We start from the raw sequence: 19,775 nt of genomic DNA on the forward strand, positions 1-19,775 counted from the left end.
ATATATATATATATGTACATTGGAACCCTTTGCAGTTAAGTAGATGAAAACAGGTAAAAGCATATTTATGCAATATTCATATTTAATAAAGTGTTATACTGTGTATTTACTGTAAATATTTCACATTCCAATGTTCTGCACATAGCAGAATATGTTCTAAGTATTTCTAAATATAAATTACTATATATATATATATATATATATATATATATATATATTAAATTATAGTTAAGCATATACCTATATATAATCATGTATATATTATTATTGTTCTTTATAAAACGCCAACATATTACGCAGCGCTGTCCATGGGTACAATTAATTTAAATAAAACAATATAAAACTTGTAGGAGACAAGACGAAATGTTACAAACACATACAGGAGGAATTAAGGAACCTATTCCCGTGGGAACTTGAAGGGTAGGAGGTTGAGAAGCAGGAGGTGAGGATATATATTGTACCAAAATACCATCAGATATATATAGAAATGTGTATTTATGAACAAATAGAACATATTCTGCTATCTGCAGAACATTGGAATGTGAAATATTCATATTTTCCATTTGGGTTAGCGCACTTGAGAACATACGATCTGGTTTGCGCTTGGGTTGGGTTTTTTTCTTTCACTTTTTTTTCTTCCATTTAGTCTAGCGCAATTAGCGATTGTAATCTGGCCCTTAGTGTTTTAGATGTAATAAAGTATATTAATATAACAAAAGCTGGGGAATGGGTAGTAAAGGCGTTATCTATCTTTTTAAAGCTTTAACATTTTGGATTATACTGTCCCTTTAAGGGAACAAGGAGCTTCAGTATAACCTTTCTATTTGCATGGCCACTTTCAAAATTGCAATAGAGAATCAAATGCTCTTTTTTTAAATACTTACAAATGAAGTGATTTCGAATTGCACATTTAATTTATTTCTCTAAACTGCTCACCCTTTTTTAAAGCAAAATTCAGTTACCTTCCTTAGGAGTAACTTGCCATAGAATTCATGTTTATGGTTTAATAATGGTATTGCTCTATTTTTTGCCTTTTTTTCTTTTCCACCTTCTGTTTGTCGTTTCATACCAGTCCTCTTGGATTATGCAGAATATAAATACAAAGAGTATTAATCTGGTCGCAATAATAAAACTATAGTTCTTATTAATTTATTGTATGAACTTGCAAGATAGCAGCATACTTTCAACTTCTTGGTGTGATCCGTAAATAATTTGCTGGCTACCAAGCTTTCAACACTGATAATAGAGAGAAATTATATTCTTGCTCAGTTATATCTTAGTTTTATTTGAATTAGCAGAACATTCCCCACACTGTATGCTAAATTGTATATACTGTTAGCAACCTATGTTCTACCCTTAGACGGAATGGGCCGGGTCCTTGCCCAAGAGGTATACGCAAAGGACAATTTGCCACCGTTCCCTGCATCTGTCAAGGACGGATATGCAGTAAGAGGTAAATACCGTGAGCCTGTGTTTTACACAGCAAAAGCTTATATATATATATATATATATATATATTATATAGAATTAAACATTCCAAATATTATAACAGATTCTCTTTTTTTTATTTTATTTTGAATGTTAATACAGCTGCAGACGGCCCCGGAGATCGTTTCATTATTGGCGAATCTCAAGCTGGTGAACAGGTGAGTTTTAGTTTAATTAATGTTTATGACTTGTTTCTTGACATGCTTGTGCAGCGAAGTAGCACATATATTAATACTGCCTTTTCAGAGAAAATTTTATAAACTTCTCACTGTCATAATTTGACTTCACACAGCATACCCAAAATTTCACTGCTGTTAAGCAACTTCTCTTAGACTTTTACTGTAAGATATTGAAATGAGTGCCTCCACTTTGCAGAATCTAAGCGATTCACTTTTAATAAAGATGCCCTGTAACTTACTTTTAAATCTAGCTGTGCCTTTCCTCCAATACCAAGCTCTCCAGCTTCCCACTTCAAAACTAATTTTTTTGATTAACTAACGGTTTTATCTGTTCTCCAATCTGTGCTCTAACTGTACGGAACTTTTTTGTAGCTAGAGCGCTAATTGGAAAACAATTCCAACCATTCACTCACCAAAAAAAAATTCTTTGGAAGTTGGCAACCAGAGCACGGTGTATTAGAATGGCACAGCTAGATTAAAAAGTCAGTTACAGCACATCTTCATTAGAAGTGATCAATTAAACTAAAATAATGATTCTGGACCTGATTTTAAAACATCTAAAGTTTACCATCACTTTAAAAGTCCAAGCATGGTTCAGATTAACAGAAAAAAAACAACAACAACAACAACAAAACAAGCAGTGTCAACACCAGTTGATTTTATTTTTGTTTTTCAGCCGACTCAGACTGTGATGCCTGGGCAGGTGATGAGGGTAACAACAGGTGCTCCAATACCATGTGGTGCTGATGCAGTGGTACAGGTAGAAGACACAGAACTCATAAGGGAATCAGATGATGTGAGTGTCCCTACTTCTGGAATCTTCTTACTCACCAAATATTTTGCTGTGATTTGAGGAATTGCCTGTTAGAAATATATTGCATTAAACCACAGGTTGATTTATAAAAGCCAACAAGTTCTGAAAATGAATGGACCCAGCATCCATGTGTGATGCCTCTTATTTGCTGTATTTTTCTGCATTTCCATATGTAAAAAGGTATTCCAGTCCTCAGGGCACACTAACAAGAAAGATTTCTAGGATATCTGAACTAGAGCACAGGTGAAATAATCAACTGATCAGTAATAGAAAACTAGCATGCTCTTACCTATCAGTTGACTATTTCACCTGTGCTCTAGATAGGGGTAGATAGGGGGTAAGATCCACTCCCCTCCCCCCTTGTGAGCAAGATAGCAAACTCATAGATGCACACTGGGAAGTAATATACAGTTCCCTCCACTAATATTGACACACTTGGTAAATATGAACAAACGGGGAGAGTCCACAGCTGCATTCATTACTTTTGGGAATTCAGAACCTGGCCACCAGGAGGAGGCAAAGACACCCCAGCCAAAGGCTTAAATACCTCCCCCACTTCCCTCATCACCCAGTCATTCTTTGCCTTTTGTCGCAGGAGATTGGCAGAGAAGTGTCGGAAGATTAAAGATAGTCTCTTATGGAGGGTAGTATTTTTCAAAATAATCCTGGCAGTCTCTCAGTGAGAGCATGAATGAAGGTTAGAGTCCAGAGATGCACGGAGAATCTCTGCGAAACTATCCCTACTAATGTTAACAGCTCCTTAGCAATCAGCGTTGACGAGTTTCGCTGCCTGCTTTCTTCACTCAAGTCCATGTCAGAACCGAGGCTACTATCTGTCACATTTGAAGGGCCGTGTTCCTGTTCCACGGCGTAGATTCCGGTAAGATCGTTTCATTTTTACTTCGATGTGTGAAAAGTAATGTAAACGAAGAAGTCATGGTCTCAGTGGGACTCCTTTATCTTTATGGAATCAAGGGTTAATATCTCCTGAGGAGGGGGGTTATTGAACAGGGGGGACTTTACTCATGTTTGTTACGTGATTCTGTCTGCTAATGTATAGTGACGCTTGGGCTCGTGGCTATATTGGAACATAACAGCCTTTTTTGTCAGGCTGCGCGGCCCTTGTGGCCTTGGTGTGCTTTTCTCTGGTCTGCACGGTATACATTGTGACTAGGTGTGGTCACGTTCTGTTCTCCATTTCTGTATTCCTAACTGCATGGCAACGGAGAGAGCCTGTTTCACTAATTGTCTGAGTCATAGGAGGTGGTGAGTGCCCCAGCCATTGAGGGTGTAAGGTGTCGTTTTTTTATTTTTGCTATCCATAATTTCTATCCAAGTTATGGAGGATTTTGAATTCTTGGAGACGGATGTCTCCGATTCAGATTCTACTTCTTGCGAAGAGTATGAAATGGCCCGGCTAATCCATGCCCATCAGTTATGTTCTGCATGCCACTTTAGAGTGCTCTTTTCTCCCGAAACAGGGAACTTAGAGTCCGCCAAGCTATCAGCCCCTGGGATCTCATATCCCGTAAAGTGCGTACCTTAGAACCTTCGTTTGGCTACGCAAGCAGATGTCCCTAATGCGTTACCCCTTCTCCGGATGTCGGCTTGTTTCCTCCAGAGGTTATGGCACGGTTCCACATAGCCATATCTATGGCATGGTGCATTTACATCTTCCAGGGAGGGAGGTGTTGCTAAGATACTGTCCGTGTTCTGTTAACCAGGGCTCGTCAGGCGTGGGATCATCTGGGTCAGATCAGCCCTCTGGGGAAGCGGTTGCTCCTGAGGCTTCAGGGGCCCAACCCTTGGGGTCGTCAGTTGCCCCGGCGGAGGTAAGTCTTACTTTTCGTTATAGACTGGCGCGCCTTCGTGTCCTGCTGCGGCATGTTTTGGCAGTGCTGGAGGATCCCAGTCCTGATGGGTTAAGGGATCCTTTGTCTTTTGTTCCGGACGGCAAGTGAGGTTAGACGTGTGGGGATGAAGTTAAAGGGACAGTCTACACCATAATCTTTTTTGTTTTAAAAGATAGATAATCCCTTTATTACCCATTCCCCACGTAGTTATATTAATATACTTTTAACCTCTGTGATAAACTTGTATCTAAGCCTCTGCAAACTGCCCCTTTATTTCAGTTCTTTTGACAGACTTGCAGTTTAGCCAATCAGTGCCTGCTCCCAGATAACTTCACATGCACGAGCACAGTGTTATCTATATGAAATATGTTAACTAACACCCTCTAGTGGTGAAAAACTGTTAAAATGCATTCTGAAAAGAGGTGGCCTTCAAGGTCTAAGAAATTAGCATATGAACCTCCTAGGTTAAGCTTTCAACTAAGAATACCAAGAGAACAAAGCAAAATTGTTGATAACAGTAAATTGGAAAATTGTTTAAAATTACATGCCCTATCTGAATCATGAAAGTTTATTTTGGCCTAGACTGTCCCTTTAATCTCCTTGTCGTCTCCAATTTACTTTTCTGAGTTTTGAGCTTCGGAAAAATGGAGCCTCTGATTGGCTGGTCCTGTTAGTGTGCCCATTTTCTTGGGCATTCACGCGTGATGCCCTCTTTTTCTTTGATCCGGTTAGGATGTATTTTATTTACTTTTAAGAAGCTCATGTCTGTTATAATTTTTCTGTTGGGAAAATTTCTTCTCTGGAATTCGATACTAGCGATTTTTTTGTGGTCTCTTGGGCACTTCCGCGGAAGTTGCATGTTAAGGTGTTAGTTCATTGTTATATCTATAGATCCTTTTGTCGATCCCTACTGGGGTTTCGATTTTTCTGTGGCCTGGGTCAGTTATGGTTTGCCCTATGTAGCAGACTGGTCCTGGTCAGGCACTGGTTTCTATTTATTAAGGTCTAGATCATCCACGTGGTGCCGGTGTAACTGGCTGACCTGGTTGGGTGGTGAGTTGCTCACTCGGATGAGGAGTTCGTTATACTCTGGTTTCTTTTCAGATCGAATAAATCTTTAGTCTTTTTCGAAAGATTTCCGTGAAGAGGAACATCCATGAGCTTTCAATTATTTTTTGAGGCTCTGCCCCATGCAGGGCTAAGACTTGGTAGAGGAGGCCTTTTTGTCCCTAAACGTCAGGCTGGTTCTCGTTTCTTCTTTTGGGTGGCGCATCAGAGGGATTGTACTCAGTCCTCATTGTCCTGTTCCTGATTGTTGGCTGACTCCGCTAAGGCTGCATTATTCAGTTTGTCTCAATTATCTGATGAGGATGATTCTTCAGTGGCTTCTGTAGGGGAATTGTCAGATTCTGATACTGTAGTGACAAATTCTGCAGATTTAGAGGAGATTAATTTCAGATTTAAGTTACACCTTTGAGTTCTTTTGAAGGAGATTCTTGCTACATTAGAAGAATCCGTCGCATCTGTTGCGGAGAATCCAAAGAGGTCTAGTAAGCTTAATAGGGTATATGATGTACCCTCATTTGTGGCAGTATTTCCATTTCCAGACCGTATGGAAGATATTATAACTCTGGAATGGGATATACCAGGGTTTCCTTTTTCCCCGTCCCCTGTTTTTTAAAAGATGTTTCCATCCCGACTCATGATTAACTGCTCCTTAAGCAATCAGCGTTGACGAGTTTCGCTGCCTGCTTTATTCACTCAAGTCCATGTCACACTTGAAGGGCCGTGTTCCTGTTCCATGGCATAGATTCTGGTAAGATTGTTACATTTATACACACATGATAATGCAAGAAGGCATGGTCACAGTGTGTCTCCTTTATCTGTATACAATCAAGGGTGAATATCCCTGGAAAAGGGATTATTGAACAGGGGGGGGGGGGGGGAATTTATACATAATATCTTTATTGTGTTTCATGCTACGTCATGTGTGAGATGAGGCTCTAGCAATGTGTGAACAGTCAGGTAAAGAGTGAAGCGGCCTCTTTTGGCGCGTTTTTAGGTAGGTAGGGGCGGTCCTGCATGGCACTCCATGTGACCGGGTGTATCCTCTTCAATTTACTCTTTCCTGATCGGCAATTGCGGGAGACATAACGGTTCCCCTGAGTCCGGGTCTTAGGAGGTGGTGAGTTCCCCGGACATTGGTGTATAAAGGTGCCATTTAATTTATCTAGTCCGCATTAAAGCTCAAGCTATGGAGGACTCTGATATGTAAGAGGATACTCCCTTTTTAATTAAAGCTAATACCTGTGTTTATTGTGAGGAGGTCCAGGTTGATCCACCTGCTCAACTGTGTTCCACATGCTTTGATAAAATTGCAATATCTAATAAGAATAATATATTTAGTACTACTGACCTGTCCACCTCTGAGGGTTCTCCATCCCGCAAGGTGCCTTCCCTACATTCATCTCCGATTACACATGTAGCCCCCCAAGGTCCTACTGATCCTCCCTCGGGAGGGGCCTCGTGGCTGCCAGATTTCGCTGCCCAGTTGCAAGAAGCGGTTTTCACGGGCCTTCCATGCCCTACCACACCCGGCAAAGCACAAGCGAAGGGAAAGACATAGCTTTCCTTCCCAGGGGTCATCTACTCGTTGGAGGTCTCTGAGAGATTATCCAATGATGACGCCTCCGAGTCATCGGAGGACGCTCTCTCTGGGACGGAATCAGCATCTTCTAAACCTCCGGCTACGGAGGAGCCTGATTATAAATTTAAGATGGAGCATTTGCGCTTTTTACTGAAAGAAGTGCTTGCTACATTGGAGATCCCGGAACCGAAACTTCCAGAGGAACCTTCGATCCCTAAACTATATAGGGTTTATGAGGACAGGGTGGTGCCTCAGACCTTCCCAGTTCCCGTGAAGATGGCTACTATTATTAAGAATGAGTGGGAGAAACTTGGCTCGTCTCCCTCTACCTCTTTTAAAAAGCTGTTCCACGTTCCAGACTCTCAGCTTGAGCTATGGGGGCCATTCCTAAGGTGGATGGAGCTATCTCCATGCTCGCTAAGCGGACGACTATTCTCCTCGAGGATAGTTAGTCAATCAAAGTGCCCATGGACAAAAAAATTAGAATCTATGTTGAGAAAGATGTTCCAACTCACGGGGTTCGTTTTCCAACCGGCAGCGGCAATCGCTGCAGTGGCTGGAGCGGCTACCTACTGGTGTGACACCCTGTCAGCTATGGTTGAGGTGGAGACTCCCCTTGAGGAGATACAGGAAAAAATTAAGGCCTTAATTCTTTTATCTGTGATGCAAATATGCAGGTGATTCGCCTGAATGCCAAGACATCAGGTTTCTCCGTTTTAGCCCGTAGGGCTCTATGGTTAAATTCGTGGTCTGTTCACATGACTTCCAAATCTAGATTACTGTCCCTTCAGGAGAAAGTTCTTTTTGGTCCTGGACTGGACTCTATCATATTCACGGTCACGGGAGGCAAGGGTGCTTTCCTTCCGCAGGATAAGAAGAGTAAGCCTAAGGGCTCTACTTTTCGTCCCTTTCATTCGGACAAGTCTTAACGCCAGCAGCCTGCAGCGAAGACCAAGCAGTCCAAGTGATCTTGGAAGGCAGCTCAATCTTGGAACAAGTCCAAGCAGAACAAGAAGCCTGCCGAGACAAAGTCGGCATGAATGGGCAGTCCTCGATCCATCTCTGGATCGCGTAGGGGGCAGACTATCTCTGTTTGCAGAGGCTTGGATGAGAGATGTTCAGGATCCGTGGGTTCTGGAGGTTATCACCCAGGGTCACAGGATAGGGTTCAAGACTCATCTGCCCAGGGGCAAATTCCTCCTGACAAACCTATCCTCAAGACCAGAGAAGAGAGACTCTTTTCTAAAGTGCATGAGGGCTCTCTCCTCTCTTGGAGTAATCGAGCCAGTAGCTCTAGCAGAAAGGGGTCTAGGGTACTATTCAAACCTTTTTGTGGTTCTAAAGGAGGATGGCACGTTCCACCCAATTCTGGACCTAAAGTGCCTAAACAATTCTTTCAGTTCCATCATTCAAAATGGAGAAGATCAGATTGATTCTGCGCCTAGTTCAAGAGGGGCAGTTTATGACGACAATAGACAAGATTAAGAGATCTTCAAGCCGTTCTGGTAGATGCTCCAGCGGTTCCTTGGAGCTTCAATCTAGCATACCTGTTTCCTCCGCTTGCATTGCTTCCACGAGTAATTGCTCAAATCAAACAGTAGAGAGCTTCTGTGTTTCTAATAGCAGGATCTGGTTCTCGGATCTGGTGACAATGTCATCTCTTCTGCCTAGGAGGTTACCTTTCAGGAAGGACTTTCGACTTCAGGGTCCCTTCATCCAAATCTGGTTTCTCTGAAGCTGACTGCTTGAAGAACGTCTAAGTTTGGCTAGACGTGGCTTCTTTGAGAAAGTCATAGATATTATGCTTCAGGCTCGTAAACTGGTTACTCGCAGAATTTACCATATTGTATGGTGTAAATACTTTCATTGGTGTGATTCAAAAGGTTTTTCTTGGAACAAAGTAATGGTTCATCAAATTTTGGCTTTTCTTCAGAAGGGCCTGGGGATGTGTTTGCCAGTCAGTACTTTGAAGGGTCAGATTTCTGCTCTGTGTATTCTTCTATATAAATGTCTGGCAGTTCTGCCAGATGTTCAGTCTTTTGTTCAGGCCTTGGTCAGAATCAGGCCTGTGTTTAAATCTGTTGCTCATCCTTGGAGTCTTAACCTTGTTCTTAGAGTTTTGAACCAGGCTCTGTTAGAGCCAATGCATTCTTTAAATTAAATTACTATCTTGAAAGGTTTTGTTTCTTCTTGATATTTCTTCTGCTCGCAGAGTTTCCAAACTTTCGGCTCTGCAGTGTTATTCCCCTTACCTTATTTTTCATTCTGATAAGGTGGTCCTTCGTACTAAGCTGAGGTTTCTCCCTAAGGTAGTGTCAGATCGCAATATTAATCAGGAAATTGTTGTTCCTTCTTTTTGTCCTAACCCTACTTCCCAAAAGGAACATCTTTTGTATAACTTGGATGTTTCGACGGATTTCTGCCCTGTTTGTTGTTTTCTCTGGTAAGCGTAGGGGTCAGAAGGCCACTTCTACCACTCTTTCTCTCTGGTTGAGAAGTGATATCCGTTTAGCTTATTAGACAGCTGGACAGCAGCATTTCTGAGAGAATTACGGCTTCCTCTAGAGCTGTTTCATTTTCATGGGCTTTCAAAAATGAAGCTTCTGTGGAGCAAATCTGTAAGGCGACCACTTAGTCCTCTATACATACTTTTTCCAAATTCTACAAATTTGATACTTTTGCCTCAGCTGAGACTTCTTTTGGGACAAAAGTTCTTCAAGCGATGGTGCCTTCAGTTTAGGTCCGCCTCCCTATTCATTCTGTGTCCTCTAGTTTGGGTATTGGTCACAACTAGTAATTAGAATGTTTTGTGGACTCTCCATGCCATAGGAAAGAAAACTAAATTCATGCTTACCTGATAAATTTATTTCCGGACATGGAGAGTTTACGACCCGCCCTTATTCAAATTAAAATGGCAGGTGTTTTGTCTAGTCCTCAGGCACCTTGTGTTATCTTCTTTTTCCGTTTCCCTTTGGCCAAATGACTGGGGGTCATGGGTAAGGGAAGTGATACTTAACAGCTCTGCTGGGGTGCTATTTGCCTACTCCTGCTGGCCAGAAGTGAATATCCTACTAGTAATTAGAATGTATCGTGGACTCTCCATGCCCGGGAATAAATACATTTATCAGGTAAGCATACATTTTGTTTAAAACATTTTGTAAACCTGGGTGACGAGAAACAGGAAATTGTTCAACCATGACTTCCTGTTTCACAGGGGTTTAAATATGAGGTAAAACATAGGGCAAATTTCCTTAGTTATTAATCACAATGGGTAAGACCAAGGAATATAGTAGTGATGTGCGGCAAAAGGTTGTCGAGCTTCACAAAATAGGATGCGGCTATAAGAAAATAGCAAACTGATTGAAAATGATCATTTCAACCATCAGGGCAATAATTAAGTTGTTCTAGTCAACAGGAAATGTTATGAATCAACCTGGAAGAGAATGTGTGCCTATATTGTCTCAACGCACTGTGAAGAGGATGTTTGAGTGGCCAAAATATATCCAAGCATCACAGCTGGAGAATTGCAGAAGTTAGTTTTTTCTTGGGGTTAGAAAGTCTCCAAAACTACAATTCGATGTCACCTATGTCACCACAAGTTGTTTGGAAGGGTTTCAAGAAAAAAGCCTCTACTATCATCTAAAAGCAAACTAAAGTGTCTTCAGTTTGCCAGACCTACTGGAACTTCAAATCGCATCGGGTTTTATGGTCAGATGAAATCAAAATTAAGCTTTTTGGCAATAAACACCAGAGGTGGGTTTTGGCGCAAGTAGCTGTCAGGGTTTTTTCCCTGCTTTGTTTGCCATGTGGTGCTGGCAGCCATTTTACTCACCTATCTTGCTGACTCTGGTACATACTGTGTGATGCTGCTCATTTCCTGCACTTCCTTTTATGGCCAGACTGGTGTACATCATCCGTGTGAGACAGGATGCAGTCTCAGAATTGTGATGTCATCACTTATTATTTAAAGAGCCTCTGTTCAGTATACTTTGCCCTTGCGTTGTCTCAGACCTGTTTGTGAGAGCTCCTGTGTATTACCTGGCTGTCTGATGTCCCTCCTGGTTCCTGATCCCTGGCTTGTTCCTGACTCTGCTGTTCTCTTTCCTGATTCCGGCTCGTCTGACTACTCGCTTTGGCTCCTGACTTGGCTCGTCTGACTATTCGCTTTGGCTCCTGACTCGGCTCGTCTGACTACCAGCTCTGGTTTTGATTCCTGGCTTGTTATTTAACTTGTGGACTTTTTATTATTTTTTGCTATTAATAAAGTTGTGATTATTTTTGCACTTCTCATCTCAGTCTGATTCCTGGCATCCTGACAGTAGCCATATGGAAAAGTACCTCATGCCCACGGTTAAATATGGTGGTGGTTCTTTAATATTTTTGGGGCTGTTTTTCTGACAGAGGATCTGGACATTTTGTTAGGATACATGACATCATGGACTCTATCAAATATCAACAGATATTAAATGAACACCTGACTGCCTCTGCCAAAAAGCTTAAAATGGGCCATGGTTGGATCTTCCAACAGCACAATCATCCAAAACACATTAAAATCAACACAGAAATAGTTTACTGACCAAAAAAAAAAATCAAGGTCCTGCCATGGTTATCCCAGTCCCTCGACTTGAACCCCATAGAAAACCTGTGGAGTGAACTGCAGAGGAGAGTCCGTTAGTGTCAACCTCGAATTTTGAAGGATCTGGATAGATTATGTATGGAAGTATGGTCTTAGATCTCTTGTCATGTATTCTCCAACCTCGTCAGGCATTATAGGAGAAGATTCAGATTTGTTATCTTGTCAATTATTTGATATATTTTTTGTGTACTTTTTGAACAAAAGGTTAAACAATAAAGACACATTTTCACATCCTTCTTTGCTCATATTTACGAACGGTGCCAATATTGGTGGAGGGCACTGTGTGTGAGGCAGCAGTTCATCCTTAAACTGGGTCTTTTTTCACTTGAGATGGGATCCCTAAATTAGGGACCTCTTAATTAGTTTATGTAATTATATATACTAATATGCTTTTGTTGAATTCTAACTTTGTATACTTTACATACAGGGTTGGAAATTACCACTAGTCCCAGACAAGTTAAACATGTAGGATTTTGCTTAATAACACATTTGTTACTGCTGTAGCATAGGTCATATGCTAATCATTCATATCACAATTGTCCCATCTATTAGTGAATTCAAAGTTGAAATGCTCAGTAATTATTGCAGTACATCTAATAGTGTAAAAGCATTACAGTTTTCTCAAAAGTTATTTGTTACTATAAAGTTTAGCATATATCTCATGGCATTAGCAGGAAATGTATCTTCAACCGTCAAGTAAAATAAAGCCGCCTACTACTCATCTTACATTTGTTCAGGATTACTTGTATGGGCAAATATTAGTTTAAAAATTACCTGCCAAAACTGTTTAATGACATACATTGTGACCTGTTAGATTAGGCATGTCCAACCTTATATTTTGTATTAATATTTTTTGCAACTCAATTCTAAGTGAACAATTTTTACAAATAATATAATAAAAATATACTTCTCTATAATAAAACTATACTTCTATATAAGCCAACAACCATTTACTTAGGATTATAAGATCTATATATCTAGATATGCAAACAAAATAAAACAAATTAATTTTCTTGCCATAAAACATTATGGAAGGTAGCATTGTAGCCTCAGAATCTTAAATTAAACAAACCTGAGGTTACTCTTTTTAAATTTACAATGGGTAGTCATAATAAAAATCTTCATTCATTGTTATTGACTGTTGTTATGTTTACCGCAGTTAGATGATTATTTGTAGTCTTTGGAGTCTTTTAATATGTATGTTTCTCAATAATGTTTAAAAATTATATTACAATTATTTCTTCAAATGCATAACCTTTTTTATCTCGTATCTTTTGTCTCTGTCTAGTGTAAAATGCAGGGTATTTTCTAGTCTATATTTATTTATCAGTTTCTTTCCTGTTCATTTACAGGGAACTGAGGAGTTAGAAGTTCGTATATTGGTGCAAGCTCGTCCAGGTCAAGATATCCGGTAAGGTCTACAGTAAAAGCAATTTTAATTATAAATGTATTATTAAATAATTTGATAATATATGATTACTGGTTAAAATCATGAAACATCAAATAGTTTTTCTTCTTTTCTGAGACTATGTATTATTATATGGATATAACTATTATTGAATGGTCATAATTTATGTGTTTTTTTATACATTTAAAGTAATATCTCATACATAGTAGAAATGTTGTGTTTGCAAGGATAGGTTCCTATGTGAAATTATATTGTTATATGTATATTTATTTAAGAAAGGATTTCACGTTGGCTATGTTTTATATGGACATTTATAAACACAGATTTTAATAAACGTAGTCTCCTTGGTTTTTTGGACAAGAACATGTATTTTAAACAAGTGTAGGTTTAATTGATAACCAACTGAATATTATGTCATTTGTTCCTTGTAATTCAGACCTATTGGACATGACATAAAAAGAGGGGAGTGTGTACTGGCCAAGGGCACCCACATGGGACCTTCAGAAATTGGCCTTCTAGCAACTGTTGGGGTTACGGAAGTGGAAGTGAACAAATTTCCAGTGGTTGCAGTAATGTCAACAGGAAATGAGGTTTGTTTGTTTTTTACTTCCCATGTTATCATTGGTTTTTGAGCACTCCATGCTCCCAGTCTGTAAACACTAACCTCATAAGCCAAGTGACTTTTCATTGTATTACCAAAGAAATAGTTTGAATTGTACATTTTCCTCTTTCAAAATCATTTTCTAATAAGGTAATTTGAAGGTAGGTACACATTTATTATCTTTTAATTCAGGTAATGAAATAACCTGTTTTATCTGCATTATTTTGTTTTTAGCTCTTGAATCCTGAAGATGACCTTATGCCAGGGAAAATACGTGATAGCAATCGATCCACCTTATTAGCAACAATTCAGGAACATGGCTACCCAACCATTAATTTGGGCATTGTGGGAGATAAGTAAGTGCAACAAAATACAAGTTTTGATATGTGAAGTATATAAAACTAGTTTGCTTATATCTCAGTCTAAAATTATTTTTTTCATATTTAAAAACATATCAAGCAAATAATTTTGCCCTAAAGTATCTTAGACTGTTTATCTGTAATACAAACATTTTAAATTCAATTTTATCCCAAGGAAAAATATAAATTGATAAAATTTTACTGCAATTAAAAAATAATAATCCATAGGTATGTAAGCGTTTTCAAACCCTGCAGTTTTGTGTACGATGTGCTGTTACACTTATACCATAGAAGCTCATTTGAGAAAAAACAAGTTATTTATGGGATAGCTACAAGTTAGGTTAAAATAATAATGAACCCTGTTTGAATTATTTTTATTAAAGAAAAAGGGTCTTTATTTTGGAAGCTTCACTTTTCAAATTTAACCTCTTAAGGACATATGACAGAATTTTTCCGTCATAAAACAATTGAGCAAACAGAAAGCTGTGTCCTTAAAGGGTTAATCTGTGGCAACCTGCTCAAATCGGGTTACAAAAACGTGTATGCCTTTGTGATTGCTATAGTTCAGACATCCTCAAACTTGGCCCTCCAGAGGTTTTGGCACTATATTTCCCATGATGCTCAGCCAGCTGATATGCTGGCTGAGCATCATGGGAAATGTAGTTCCAAAACCTCTAGAGGGCCAAGTTTGAGGATGTCTGCTGTAGTTTGACGCTAATGCTTTTCATACTCTTAGTACTATATTGAAATGTATCACAGTTACTGTATATAACGCTGTTAATTAAAATCTGATCTTCAAATAGAAAGGTTAATTGTCTGCTACTACTTTTCTTTACAGCCCAGATGACCTATTAAATGCCTTAAATGAAGGTATTAGTCGTGCAGATGTTATCATCACATCAGGGGGGGTGTCCATGGGGGAGAAGGTAAGATTGTTAAGTCCTCAACCCTTTTTCTGATTACTGAAACATATAAAGTTGCCTCCATTAGTTCAGCATCTTTGCAAAAATAATAAAATACACTAGGGCTCACAAACTAACTGCTAGATTACGAGTCTTGCGTTAGCCTTAAAAAGCAGTGTTGAGGGGTCCCAACGCTGCTTTTTAACGCCAGCTGGTATTACGAGTCTTGCAGGTACAGGTGTACCGCTCACTTTTCTTCCGCAACTCGAGCTTACCGCAAATCCCCTTACGTCAATTGCGTATCCTATCTTTTTAATGGGATTTGCCTTACGCCGGTATTACGAGTCTTGGAAGAAGTCAGCGGTAGACCCTCTCCTGGCAAGACTCCTACCGCATTTAAAAGTCAGTAGTTAAGAGTTTTATGGGCTAACGCCGGAACATAAAACTCTTAACTAAAGTGTTACAAAGTACACTAACACCCATAAACTACCTATTAACCCCTAAACCGAGCCCCCCCCCCCGCACATCGCCGCCACTTTAATAAATATATTAACCCCTAAACCACCGCACTCCCGCTTTGCAAACACTAGTTAAATTTGATTAACCCCTAATCTGCCGTCCCTACCATCGCCGACACCTATCTACATTTATTAACACCTCTCACTTTTCTTCCGCAACTCGAGCTTACCGCAAATCCCTTTACGTCAATTGTGTATCCTATCTTTTTAATGGGATTTGCCTAACGCCGGTATTACGAGTCTTGGAAGAAGTGAGCGGTAGACCCTCTCCTGGCAAGACTCCTACCGCATTTAAAACTACATTTATTAACACCTTATCTGCCGCCACTATATTAAATGTATTAACCCCTAAACCTAAGTCTAACCCCCCCTAACTTAAATATAATTTAAAATAATCTAAAGAAAATTACTACAATTAAATAAATTAATCCTATTTAAAACTAAATACTTACCTGTAAAATAAACCCTAAGCTAGCTACAATATAACTAACAGTTATATTGTAGCAAGCTTAGGGTTTATATTTATTTTACAGGCAACTTTGTATTTATTTTAACTAGGTTGAATAGTTATTAAATAGTTATTAACTATTTAATAACTTCCTAGTTAAAATAAGTACAAAAGTACCTGTAAAATAAACCCTAACCTAAGTTACAATTACACCTAACACTACACTATATTTAAACTAATTACCTAAACTACCTACAATTAATTACAATTAAATTAAATAAACTAACTTACGAGAAAAAAACCCACTAAATTACAGGAGGAAAAAAATTACAAGAATTTTAAACTAATTAGACCTAATCTAATCCCCCTAATAAAATAAAAAAGCCCTCCAAAATAATAAAATTCCCTACCCTACACTAAATTACAAATAGCCCTTAAAAGGGCCTTTGGCGGGGCATTGCCCCAAAGTAATTGGCTCTTTCACCTGTAAAAAAAAAATACAATACCCTCCCCCCCAACATTAAAACCCACCACCCACACACCCAACCCTACTCTAAAACCCACCCAATACCCCCTTAAAAAAACCTAACACTACCCCCCCTGAAGATCTCCCTACCTTGAGCCGTCTTCACCCAGCCGGGCACAAGTGGACCTCCAGAGGGGCAGAAGTCTTCATCCGATCCAGGCAGAAGAGGTCCTCCAAGCGGCAGAAGTCTTCATCCAGGCGGCATCAGAATTCAAGGGACGCCATCTTGGATGATGTCATTTAAAGGAACCTTCATTCTTCACTTGGACTTCGTTTGAAGAGGATGGCTCCACGTCGGCTGGATTGAAGATGGACCCGCTCCTCTCCGGATGGATGAAGATGCTTGGAGGACCTCTTCTGCCCGGATCAGATGAAGAAGGTTTTTTTAAGGGGGAATTGGGTGGGTTTTAGACTAGGGTTGGGTGTGTGAGTGGTGGGTTTTAATGTTTGGGGGGGTATTGTATTTTTTTTACAGGTGAAAGAGCTGATTACTTTGGGGCAATGCCCCACAAAAGGCCCTTTTAAGGGCTATTTGCAATTTAGTGTAGAGTAGGGAATTTTATTATTTTGGGGGGCTTTTTTATTTTATTAGGAGGATTAGATTAGGTGTAATTAGTTTAAAATTCTTGTAGAAAAAAAAAATCTGTAATTTAGTGTTTGTTTTTTTTCGTAATTTAGTTTATTTAATTTAATTGTAGGTAGTTTAGGTAATTAGTTTAATTATAGTGTAGTGTTAGGTGTAATTGTACCTTAGGTTAGGGTTTATTTTACAGGTACTTTTGTACTTATTTTAACTAGGAAGTTATTAAATAGTTAATAACTATTTAATAACTATTCTACCTAGTTAAAATAAATACAAAGTTGCCTGTAAAATAAAAATAAATCCTAAGCTAGCTACAATGTAACTGTTAGTTATATTGTAGCTATCTTAGGGTTTATTTTCTAGGTAAGTATTTAGTTTTAAATAGGAATTATTTATTTAATTATAGTAAATGTATTTAGATGTATTTAAATTATATTTAAGTTAGGGGGGTGTTAGGGTTAGACTTAGGTTTAGGGGTTAATAAATTTATAATAGTGGCGGTGACGTTGGCGGCGGCAGATTAGGGGTTAATAAATTTAATATAGTTGCGGCGACGTTGGGGGGCAGATTAGGGGTTAATAAATATAATGTAGGTGTCGGCGATGTTGGGAGCAGTTAATAAGGGGTTAATAAGTGTAATCTTAGTGGTGTTTAGACTCAGGGTTCATGTTAGGGTGTTAGGTGCAGACATAAAATTCATTTCCCCATAGGAAACAATGGTTCTGCGTTAGGAGCTGAATGCTGCTTTTTTGCAGGTGTTAGGTTTTTTTTTCAGCCAGCTCAGCCCCCTTGTTTCCTATGGGGAAATCGTGCACGAGTACGTTTAACCAGCTCACCGCTGACTTAAGCAGCGCTCGTATTGAGGTGAGATGTGGAGCTAAATTTTGCTCTATGCTCACCTTTTTGCGGCTAATGCCGGGTTTAAAAAAACCTTTAATACCAGTGTTGTCTTAAGGGAGCGGTGGGGAAAAAAGGCTAGTTAGCAACGCAAGCCTTACCGACAAAAACTCGTAATCTAGGCGTAACTTTTTAAATGTGAATTACGAACCTTAGATTTACTTAATAGAACATGTCTTCTAGATTTACCATAATAATTTAATCATCATCATAGTAAGTATCATCACTGATGATCTCTTGCATTACATCATTTAGGGCAGTGACATCATGGTGCCACTAAATTTTCCAAGATAAGGGAATAAGTGCAATGTCATGGCATTTCTTCATTAAGAGAAGCTATAATGTGGTATTAAACAAAGTTTTTTTTTGCCTACAAAGTTAGTGTTCATTTTCTTTTTTCTTTTTTTTTTAAGAATTGTATTGTATAATGTTATTGCCATGATATTAGTATTCAAAACACATAATAACAATAACGTAATCCTAAACTAATTGTGCATGGCCAATCTTAATTAAAAAAAATCTGCTCAGTTGTATCTAAACAATTTACATTTCTTTCATGTAATTGGCAAGAGTCCATGAGCTAGTGACATATGGGATATACAATCCTACCAGGAGGGGCAAAGTTTCCCAAACCTCAAAATGCCTATAAATACACCCCTCACCACACCCACAATTCAGTTTTACAAACTTTGTCTCCTATGGAGGTGGTGAAGTAAGTTTGTGCTAAGATTTCTACGTTGATATGTGCTTCTCAGCATTTTGAAGCCCTGTTCCTCTCAGAGTACAGTGAATGTCAGAGGGATGTGAAGGGAGTATCGCCTATTGAATGCAATGGTTTTCCTCACGGGAGATCTATTTCATAGGTTCTCTGTTATCTCCTTTTTCAGATCGACAATATACTCTCATATTCCATTACCTCTACTGATAACCGTTTCAGTACTGGTTTGGCTATCTGATATATGTGGATGGGTGTCTTTTGGTATGTATGTTTTTATTACACCTCAGCTATGGTTTGGCACTTTATGCATTAATATAAAGTTCTAAATATATGTATTGTACAGGCTTATGTATTTCCTTTTGCAGACTGTCAGTTTCATATTTGGGGAAAAACATATTTAGGAAATATTTTTTCTACCTGGGCTTTAGTCTTTTTTTCAAATTGACGATTTTTTTCTTTCAAATTGCGGGCAAAATTAGGCCCGCGAGTGCGCAAAATGCCAAAGTTTATTGCGTCATTTTTGGCGCTGGAATTTTTTGGCGCAAAGGTACGTCCGATGACGCAGATTCGTCATTTCCGGCGTCTTAGTTGACGCCGAGTTCCTTGCACAAGGTTGTGTCGTTATTGACGCGAGTGTGTCATTTCCAGATGTTGTTAGCGCCAACAAATTTTCAGTTACGTTGTGCGTCATACTTTGCGCCAAATAATTCATTATTTAAAACCCCATTCCTATATGCCTCTTGCCTTTTTCTATGTCAGAGGGCTATGCTGTTTGCATTTTTTTCCCATTCCTGAAACTGCCATATAAGGAAATTGATAATTTTGCTTTATATGTTGTTTTTTCTCTTACATTTTGCAAGATGTCTCAATCTGATCCTGTCTCAGAAGTATCTGTTGGAACCCTGCTGCATGATAACAGTTCTACCAAAGCTAAGTGCATTTGTTGTAAACTTTTGGAGATTATATCTCCGGCTGTGGTTTGTAATAGTTGTCATGATAAACTTTTACATGCAGATAATGTGTCCATCAGTAATACTACATTGCCTGTTGTTGTTCCTTCAACATCTAATGTACAAGATATACCTGTGAATTTAAAAGAATTTATTGCTGATTCTATTCAAAAGACTGTCTGCCATCCCACCTTCTAATAAACATAAAAGGTCTTTTAAAACTTCTCATAAGGTTGATGAAATTTCAA

The 19,775-nt window shown here is 38.9% G+C and overlaps 1 protein-coding gene and 1 non-coding gene across 2 annotated transcripts in view; both read left to right on the forward strand.

The window, feature by feature from the left end:
• The window catches only part of GPHN (gephyrin), a 1,061,400-nt gene that overhangs the window by 924,025 nt on the left and 117,600 nt on the right, over window positions 1-19,775 (forward strand). Inside the window, 7 exon segments of the mRNA XM_053697683.1 lie at window positions 1,361-1,453; window positions 1,591-1,646; window positions 2,344-2,463; window positions 12,970-13,028; window positions 13,462-13,615; window positions 13,861-13,982; window positions 14,824-14,911. Of these exon segments, the coding sequence (XP_053553658.1) occupies window positions 1,361-1,453; window positions 1,591-1,646; window positions 2,344-2,463; window positions 12,970-13,028; window positions 13,462-13,615; window positions 13,861-13,982; window positions 14,824-14,911 (692 nt within the window).
• On the forward strand, window positions 5,419-5,534 carry LOC128646337 (U5 spliceosomal RNA). The gene has a single exon (XR_008400281.1). It is a non-coding gene; the product is annotated as a U5 spliceosomal RNA (small nuclear RNA).

This window comes from Bombina bombina, chromosome 1 (genome assembly GCF_027579735.1).
Source record: "Bombina bombina isolate aBomBom1 chromosome 1, aBomBom1.pri, whole genome shotgun sequence".
Lineage (NCBI taxonomy): Eukaryota > Metazoa > Chordata > Amphibia > Anura > Bombinatoridae > Bombina > Bombina bombina.